The 9,585-nt window shown below is 47.9% G+C and overlaps 1 protein-coding gene across 1 annotated transcript in view; it reads right to left on the bottom strand.

Annotated features, from left to right (window-relative positions):
* Positions 1 to 5,836, bottom strand: part of LOC116478506 (zinc finger protein 136) — a 370,760-nt gene extending 364,924 nt beyond the window's left edge. Inside the window, exon 1 of the mRNA XM_058425459.1 lies at positions 5,737 to 5,836. Coding sequence (XP_058281442.1) covers positions 5,737 to 5,739 — 3 coding nt within the window. The 5' untranslated portion in view covers positions 5,740 to 5,836. The remainder of the gene's footprint in view (positions 1 to 5,736) is intronic.
* Between the last annotated feature and the right edge of the window lie 3,749 nt (positions 5,837 to 9,585).

Genomic DNA, 9,585 nt, shown 5'->3' with positions numbered 1-9,585 from the left:
CCGGCCGCTCCGTCTCGGAGGTCTACCACGGAGGCCAGAAGCAATGTAGGGGCTGGACGTGGTGGCTCACGCCTGTGGTCCCGGCACTCTGGGGGGCGAGGCGGGTTGATCACTTCGGGCTAGGAGTTCGAGACCAGTCTGGCCAACGTGGCGAAACATGAAAAATACAACAGACAAACTAACCAACCAACTCAGTGACAACAAAACAGGTTTACCCTGGAGTCATACTCTAATTTTTTCTATTTTCCTCCCTTTCTGATCCTTTATCCCACTTTCTTTTTCTTCCTCTTCCTTCTCCCTCTTCTTTGTCAAATAGAGGATTGAGTTATTATCACTGATCCATATAAAGTCCCTCTCTCATTTATTTTAACTCCCACCCCCCATTTCTATTCCCCGACTTCCCATGTGCAACCTTCCTAATATGTTTGATACGCATCTTTTTGTTTGTATGTATTATTAGAAAATGTTTATTGTTTTTGTGTGCAAAAAAAATTAATAAAAAAAAAGTGTAAAGGAAAAAAAAAAAAAAAAAGAAATACACTTTCTCAGGCAAAAAAAAAAAAAAAAAAAATCTTAAAATTAGCCAGGCATAGTGATGGGCTCCTGTAATTCCAGCTACTTGGGAGGCTGAAGCAGGAGAATCACTTGGACACAGGAGGCAGAGGTTGCAGTGACCCAAAAACGTGCCACCGCACTCCACTCTGGGTGACAGAGCCAGACTCCGTCAGTTTAAAAAAAAAAAGAAAAGAAAAAAATTCTAATTGATAAGAGTCATAACTAACTAAAACAAAAACTCATGAAAAGAAACCTTTCTGGGAAACTGTATGTGGACAGAAAAACCTAAACTGGGCTGGGCACAGTGGCTCATGCCTATAATTCCAGCACTTTGGGAGGCCAAGGCAGGCAGAGCACCTCAGGTCAGCAGTTCAAGACCAGCCTGATCAATATGGTGAAACCCCGTCTCTACTAATAGATAATCCCAAGTGTTGGTAAACCACAAAAATAAAGACACACACATGAAAGGCTAGGTGGTTGATCCATACATACACTCTACTGGCATTATCTTTTAAATTGGAATTTATCCATAATCTACAACTCAGTGACTTTTCCCCCAATATGTGAGAAATTTATGTTGCATTTTCATAGGGCAAAAAAAACCAACCATGATGACATTGTCACCAAGGTCAAAAACTAAACTGTAAACCCAAATCCCATTAAGCAGTGAAATGCATAAGTAAACTGGGTGACCCATGACTCAACACAGTGGCATGTTTGCAACAGAATGAGGCAAAAAGTCAGAAACAAACCCTTCTGGTATAACATGAAAGGTACATTAATTGCAATACTAAGTTACTGGAAACTCCAAACAGCCAAAATTCTACTTTGTAATAAAAGAAAATATGGCAGCCCTGGGCCGGGCGTGGTGGCTCACGCCTGTAATCCCAGCACTTTGGGAGGCCGAGGCAGGCAGATCACGAGGCAGGCAGATCACTAGGTCAGGAGATGGAGACAATCCTGGCTAACACGGTGAAACCCTGTGTCTACTAAAAATACATAAAACTAGCCAGTCTTGGGGGCGGGTGCCTGTAGTCCCAGCTATTCTGGAGGCTGAGGCAGGAGAATGGCGTGAGCCCAGGAGGTGGAGCTTGCAGTGAGCTGAGATGAAATCACTGCACTCCAACCTGGGTGACTAAGCGAGACTCCGTATCAAAAAAAAAAAAAAAAAAGAAAGAAAGAAAGAAAATATGGCAGGCCTGGCACAGTGGCTCACGCCTGTAATCCCAGTACTTTAGGAGGCAGACGCGGATGGATCACCTGAGGTCAGGAGTTCGAGACCAGCCTGGCCAACCTGGTGAAACCACGTCTGTACTAAAAATACAAAAATCAGCTGGGCATGGTGGCTTGTAATCCCAGCTACTCGGGAGGCCGAGGCAGGAGAATCACTTGAACCTGGGAGGTGGAGATTACAATGAGCCAAGATCGTGCATTGCACTCCAGCCTGGGCAACAGAGCAAGATTCTGTCTCAAAAAAAAAAAAAAAAAGAAAGGCTGGGCGTGGTGCCTCAGCACTTTGGGAAACTGAGGTGGGCAGATCACAAAGTCAGGAGTTTGAGACCAGCCTGGCCAATATAGTGAAACCCCATCTCTACTAAAAATATAAAAATTAGCTGGGCGTGGTGGCAGGCACCTGTAGTCCCAGCTACTTGGGAAGCTGAGGCAGGAGAATCGCTTGAACCCAGGTGGCAGACGTTACAGTGAGCTGAGATCACGCCACTGCACTCCAGCCCAGGCGAGAGGGAGCTCCGTCTCAAAAAAAAAAAAAAAAAAAAAAAAAAAAAAAAGAAAGAAAGAAAAAAAAAGGATAATACAGCTACAAAGAATAACAAAAAGAAGGCTGGGTGCAGTGGCTCATGTCTGTAATTCCAGCACTTTGGGAGGTGGATCACCTGAGGTCAGGAGTTCAAGACCAGCCCAGCCAAAGTGGTGAAACCCCATCTCTACTAAAAATACAAAAATTAGCCAGGTCGGTGGCAGGTGCCTGTAATCCCGGCTACTTGGGAGGCTGAGGAAGGAGAATCTCTTGGACCCAGGAGATAGAAGTTGTAGTGAACAGAGATGGTGTCACTGCACTCCAGCCTGAGCAACAGAGCGAGACTCCCTCTCAAAAAAAAAAAAAAAAAAAAAGAATCACCAAAAGAATCAAAATTTTGACCACCTTTGTGTGCCACAGTTAGGTGACATCAAAGAAACACACCAGAACTGCCCAAGGACAATTCATTTTCCTGGGTGGTGTTCCCGAGTATATTCTTACTGACATGGCATCCAATTTTAAAACATCCAGTTTTGGCCAGGTGCGGTGGCTCATGCCCGTAATCCCAGCACTACGGGAGGCCAAAGCAGGCAGATCCCCTGAGATCAGGAGTTTGAGACCAGCCTGGCCAACATGGTGAAATCCTGTCTCTACTAAAAATACAAAAATTAGCCAGGTGTGGTGGCATGCGCCTGTAGTCCCAGCTACTTGGGAGGCTGAAGCAGGAGAATTGCTTGAACCCAGGAGGCGGAGTTTGCAGTGAGCCGAGATTATGCCACTGCACTCCAGCCTGGGCAACAGAAAGAGACTCAGTCTCAAAAATAAATAAATAAATAAATAAATAAGAAGCAATTAAACTGAACTGGCTATAGAACACTAAGACCCTCCACAAGCATACTGAAGTCAAATTCAAATCCAATTCACATAAATTTCTAATCTGAAATTTATGTGAAACAACATCACTAATGACTAATTTATGGGGAAATGAAATTTAGGCTTAACCAGGCACAATAGGTCAATTAATCTCTGATTACATAACCAAAAGTTTCACCTGTACAGACTGTGAAACTAGGTGATTCAAAAATTTAAGCTGCTGGAACTCTAAATTATCTTGAGGTTTAAAGGAATGCGATTCTGGAGTTGAGACACCTGAAAGGCAGTGGTAACAGAGCCAGCCAGGGAACCTTCCATTCCCTGATTACAGATTAGCTTTCTTTCTTATCTATATTGTTTTGTAAAATATTTTAAATGACTGAAGCAAGTCATGAAAGACCCCTTCCCTCTTAAGGACTGATTTCATTATAGACTAACTTCCCTCTTTTCTCACACAAAGACTTCATGGCCATCACATCTTCTGAAGCTGGAAATGTTAAATTCACTTTTTTAAATAAGAAAAGAAACGAAAACCGGCCGGGCGCCGTGGCTCACGCCTGTAATCCCAGCACTTTGGGAAGCCAAGGTGGGCGGATCACGAGGTGAGGAGATCGAGACCATCCTGGCTAACATGGTGAAACCCCGCCTCTACTAAAAAATATAAAAAATTAGCCAGGCGCGCTGGCGGGCGCCTGTAATCCCAGCTACTTGGGAGGCTGAGGCAGGAGAATGGCGTGAACCCGGGAGGCGGAGCTTGCAGTGAGCAGAGATCACGCCACTGCACTCCAGCCTGGGCAACAGAGCGAGACTCCGTCTCAAAAAAAAAAAAAAAAAAAAGAAAAAGAAAGAAAAGAAATTAAAATCTCTTGCAAAGAAAATTTTAAAGTCCTGGGCCGGGCGCGGTGGCTCACGCCTGTAATCTGATACAGGAGAATCGCTTGAACCCGGGAGGCAGAGGTTGCAGTGAGCAGAGATTGCGCCATTGCACTGCAGCCTCGGCAACAAAAGCAAAACTCCGTCTCAAAAAAAAAAAAAAATCCTGTAACTAACTAAATTGTATAATTAATTTAGTTGTACTAATTAGTTGTATTAAGTTAATTGTACAATTAATTTGTACAATTAATTTAGTTGTACTAATTGTTGCAATAATTAAATTTCTTTGTTTTTTGCCTATATAAGAAGGAGCTTCACTTTTTTTTTTTTGAGACAGTCTCATTCTTTCACCATGGCTGGAGTGCAGTGGGGCATTCCACTGTAATCCCAGCACTTTGGGAGGCCGAGGAGGGTGGATCACGCGGTCAGGAGTTCGAGACCAGCCTGGCCAATATCATGAAATCCCGTCTCTACTAAAAATACAAAAATTGGCCGGGCGCAGTGGCTCACGCCTGTAATCCCAGTACCTTGGGAGGCCGAGGTGGGCGGATCACAAAGGAGGAGTTCGAGACCAGCCTGGTCAATATGGTGAAACCCGTCTCTACTAAAAATACAAAAATTAGCCAGGCGTGGTGGCTGGCGCCTGTAATCCCAGCTACTCAAGAGAATCGCTTGAACCCGGGAGGCGGAGGAAAGAGAATCGCTTGAACCCGGGAGGCGGAGGTTGCAGTGAGCCGAGATGGCGCCACTGCACTTCAGCTTGGGGAGACAGAGCGAGACTCCGTCTCAAAAATATAAAAATCTGGTAAAATAAAAACAGGTCTTTTGGGGAAGGGAGCGAGGACTAGGATGGAATAACGTGGCAGATAACAGCCCTCCTTCCTACAGCCTCCAAATTTTAGACAAAGCTTTACACACTCTCAACCAACTGCCACCTACAGAATTCCTCCACCACCTGTGCCTTCTAACCCCGCTTCTATGTGTCCCGCCTTTCGGCCAAAGGAACTTACACCTTCCCGGGACTGATTCGTCATTTTCCTGCAATTCCTGTCTCCCTGAAATGAATAAAACCAAACTGTCAGGAGCTGCCTCGGGATTGCTTACTCCAGGCTTCGTGGGGTTGTGTTTCCCTCAGCCGAGGTCTCTCCTATTCGGCTCAGAATAAACTTATTCTACACGGTTTGGGTTTTTCCGTTACCAAACCACAAGCCAGGACTGGGAGTTTCTCATTCATTAATCGCTGTTTGCTAAAATAAACTCTCATTTTTTAACAGTGCCTCAGTTTAATTTTTAACTGGAGAAAAAAAGGAACTGGGGACCCCACAGCCCACAGCTCCTCCCACACGAACCCCACACTCGAGGCGGGATCCCCCCATGACCCTTCCGTGGTCCCCGCACAATCTGGGGAGACGCGGGGCTAAGGGCGCGGAGCTGCTCAGAGAGGGAGCCGGGGCCGGGGCCGCAGTCGCCGCGCAGGGACCGGACAGGACGCCCGGGGTCCCGGCTGCCGGCCCAGCCCCCCCCCAGCGGCCGTGGGGACCGAGGGCCGAGCTGCGCCAGGGGGACTGTGTCTGGACCCGAGTCGCCGCAGGGGGGCCCGGGCCCCGCCACAGCGGGTTCCTCTCGGTTCCACCCAGCCCCTCCTTTCGCCTTGGGACTCCCCAGCACCGCATGCTCACCATTTCCTGGCTTCCAGGTAGTCCGGCGTCCTCTCTAAAGGTCCCGCGAACAGTGCAGGTCACAGTGCAGTCGACAGAGCAACAGCAGCTACAGCGGAAGTAACTGGTCCCTTTCGGAGCAGGAAAGACCCAGACCTTAACTAGCGCGAGCAGCCCTAGGAGTGAAGAGAGCGGGAATGTAACCTCCCCTTCCCTGGAGGACAGTGGCAGGGCCCCGCCCTAGCGCCCCTGATTGGATAGGGGTCTAGACTCTGCCCCCCTTCCCTGAGTGACAGCAGAAGCCCTGGGTAATCCGGCGCTGCAGAGCCAAAGTGACTGGTTCTGGCCGTACTTTCCAAGGTCAGCTCCCTCCCTCACTCCCACCTTTACTTTGAATATTTACCTTCGGCCAAACTTGCTCCGAACTGCTAGAAGGGGCACTGTTGTCTTCCTCACTCCGTGGGCTGTCCCTGCTCCTTCATCCTGCACGGGACACAAGTGTGCAGGGAATTCCAGATTCAGTGTCCACAAAAGGTGAAAGACATTAAAATATTTTGCCCCAAGATATTGCCCTGCCAAAATATATTTCTTTGACAATTTTGATATGGCTGCTGCTTGGCCAGCAAACAAAAGGTGGCTTTGCAAAACTGTCTTTTGAAAGGGAAATTTACATTTGTAGAGAATCTCCAAATGTGAGAGATCCAAATGTAAGAGGTAGCACATGGTGGCTCGTGCCTATAGTCCCACCACATTGGCAAACTGAGGCGGAAGGATCCCTTGAAACAAGGAGTTTGAGGCCAGCATCAACAATACAGCGAGATCCCGGTGTGTTTTTTTTTTTTTTAGACAGAGTCTCCCTCTGTCGTCCAGGCTGGAGCGCAGTGGCAAGATCTTGGCTCACTGCAACCTCTGCCTCCCGGGTTCATGCCATTCTCCTGCCCCAGCCTCCCAAGTAGCTGGGATTACAGACATGAGCCACCACGCCCGGCTAATTTTGTATTTTTAGTAGAGACGGGGTTCCTCCATGTTGGTCAGGCTGGTCTCGAACTCACGACCTCAGGTGATACGCCCGCCTCGGCCTCCTAAAGTGCTGGTATTACAGGCCTGAGCCACCTCGCCCGGCCGATCCCTGTCTTTATTATTTAAAATTTTTTAAAGTGGCCAGGCACTGGCCGGGTGCAGTGGCTCACGCCTGTAATCCCAGCACTTTGGGAGACCGAGGCTAGAGGATCACGAGGTCAGGAGATTGAGACCATCCTGGCTAACATGGTGAAACCCCGTCTCTACTAAAAAGATAAGTAAATAGATTAGGGCCAGGCATGGTGGCTCATGCCTGTAATCCCAGCACTTTGGGAGGCCGAGGTGAGTGGATCACTTCAGGTCAGGAGTTCGAGACCAGCCTGGCCAACATGACAAAATCCCATCTCTACTAAAAATACAAAAATGAGCTGGGTTTGGTGGCACACATCTGTGATCCCAGCTACCTGGGGGGCTGAGGCAGGAGAATTGCTTGAACCCAGAAGACGGAGGTTGCACTGAGCAGAGATTGCACCATTACACTCGAGCCTAGGTAACAGAGTGAGACCTTGTCTCATAAAAAGGAAAAAAGTCTATTCTCTGGGGGAAACATCATCTACATAACAGTCCACCTCTAGCCAAGCCTCTTCCTTTCTCACTCTACTAAGCTGTCTTGCTACTAAACCTAATTTACTGACCTCAGGTCGATATATAATCTTCTCTGTTTTATAGCTGGGTGGGTCTTCATTCTGAAGGTTCCCATGTATACATGTTAAATACATTTGCATGCCTTCTTTTCTATTAATTAATCTGCCTCAGATCAATTAGTTTTCAGCAAACCTTTAGGACACCAAGAGCCTATCACCCCCACAAAGCCATCCCCTTGTCTCAGGGCAGGAGGGGAACCAGGCCAAGCATGACTGTTCCAGGAGGGAGAGACAGATATCCTGCAGTGGGGCCGGAATCGGGATGAGGTATGGCCAAGGTTTCCTCACAAAAACCCATCTTCTCCTCACAGTGTGCAAAATCTCCCTCCTCTCCACACCTTCATTTTCATTAGTGGGAAACTCTCACCTGGAGTCAGTTTAATCTTATTACCAGAAAGGGGTACCAATCCAGACCCCGAAAGAGAGTTCTTGGACCTCATGTAAGAACAAATTCAGGGTGAGTCCATAAAGTAAAAGCAAGTTTATTAGAGAAGTAAAGAAACAAAAGAATGGCTACTCCATAGGCAGAGCAGCAGCATGGTCTGCTTGACAAGGTAGACTTACAGTTATTTCCTGATTATGTGCTAAGCAAGGGGTGGATTATTCATGAGTGTTCCGGGAAAGGGGCAGGCAATTCCCAGAACTGAGGTTTCCTACCTCTTGTTATACCACATAGGGTAACGTCTGGATATTGCCATGGTATTTGTAAACTGTCATGGAGCTTGTGGGAGTGTCTGTTAGCATGTTAATGCATTATAATTAGCGTATAATAAGCAGTGAGGACCACATGAGGTCACTTTCTTTTCTTTTTTTTTTTTTTTTGAGACAGAGTCTCACTCCCTCGCCCAGGCTGGAATGCAGCAGCACAATCATAACTCGCTGCAGCCTCTCTGCCTTCCTGCAGCCCCTGCCTCCCAGGCTCAAGCAATCCTCCCAGCTCAGCCCCCTGAGTAGCTGAGACTACAGGCACAGGCCACCACAACCAGCTAATTTTTGTATTTTTTGTAGAGATGGGGTATCACTGTGTTGCCCAGGGTGGCAGAGGTCACTTTCGTCACCATCTTGGTTTTGGTGGGCTTTGGCTGGTTTCTTTACCGCATTCTGTTTTATCAGTGGGGTCTTTATGACCTGTATCTTGTGATACCAGTCCTGCCAACCTCCTAGCTCATCCTGTGACTAAGAATGCCTAATCACCTGGGAATGCAGCCCAGTAGGTCTCACCCTTATTTTACCCAGCCCCTATTCAAGATGGATTCACTCTGCTTCAAACACCCCTGACATTCTGACTTAAATAAAGTCAACTTTATAAACCCTTTGTTCATAACACAACCCAAACGACTTGTTCTCTGAGGCTGACCTTCACCGATTTGCTTCATATATATCAATTACAACCTGTCCCCAGTGACCCTGTGCGTGCCAAAACCAAAACACTGCCCAGAAAATAGCTCCAGGCTTCAGAGGTACAACCCCAGATAGGACAGAACCCCCGAGCGCATCTGCACGTGGGTATCCTGCTTTCCAGGGCTCTGCAACTTCCCAGAATCCACTCCTTCTGGAGCTGGAGGCCACCTTCAAGGGAGGGCGGGCTCCCGGGGAAGCCCCCAGGGGAGCTCCCTTTCCCTGGTTTTGCAAACTCCAGACTGGCCTCAGCGGAGAGTCATTGGCCTCGGGCTCTGCTGCCCCCTGCAGGTTATTCAGCCGCTTTTCACCCCATTGATCAGTCCCTAGAGACAAACACCCTCAATCCCAGTATGTGAATAAGACACCAGCAGAGTTTCTGCTTTCCTCCTGCGGTGTTTTTTCGTTTTGTTTTGTTTGTTTGTTTATTTGAGACGAGTCTCGCTCTGTCACCCAGGCTGGAGTGCAGTGGCATGATCTCGGCTCACTGCAAGCTCCTCCTTCCGGGTTCAAGCCATTCTCCTGCCTCAGCCTCCCGAGTAGCTGGGACTACAGGCGCCCACCACCACGCCCGGCTAATTTTTTCGTATTTTTAGTAGAGACAGGGTTTAACCGTGTTAGCCAGGATGGTCTCGATCTCCTGACCTCTTGATCCGCCCGCCTCGGCCTCCCAAAGTGCTGGGATTACAGGCGTGAGCCACCGGGCCCGGCCTCCTCCTGTGTGTTATGTATGACATAAGGAAAAACA

This window comes from Hylobates moloch, unplaced genomic scaffold (genome assembly GCF_009828535.3).
Source record: "Hylobates moloch isolate HMO894 unplaced genomic scaffold, HMol_V3 SCAFFOLD_12, whole genome shotgun sequence".
Lineage (NCBI taxonomy): Eukaryota > Metazoa > Chordata > Mammalia > Primates > Hylobatidae > Hylobates > Hylobates moloch.
Note: the sequence above shows the minus strand (reverse complement) of the source record. Positions and strands in the feature narration are given on the sequence as shown.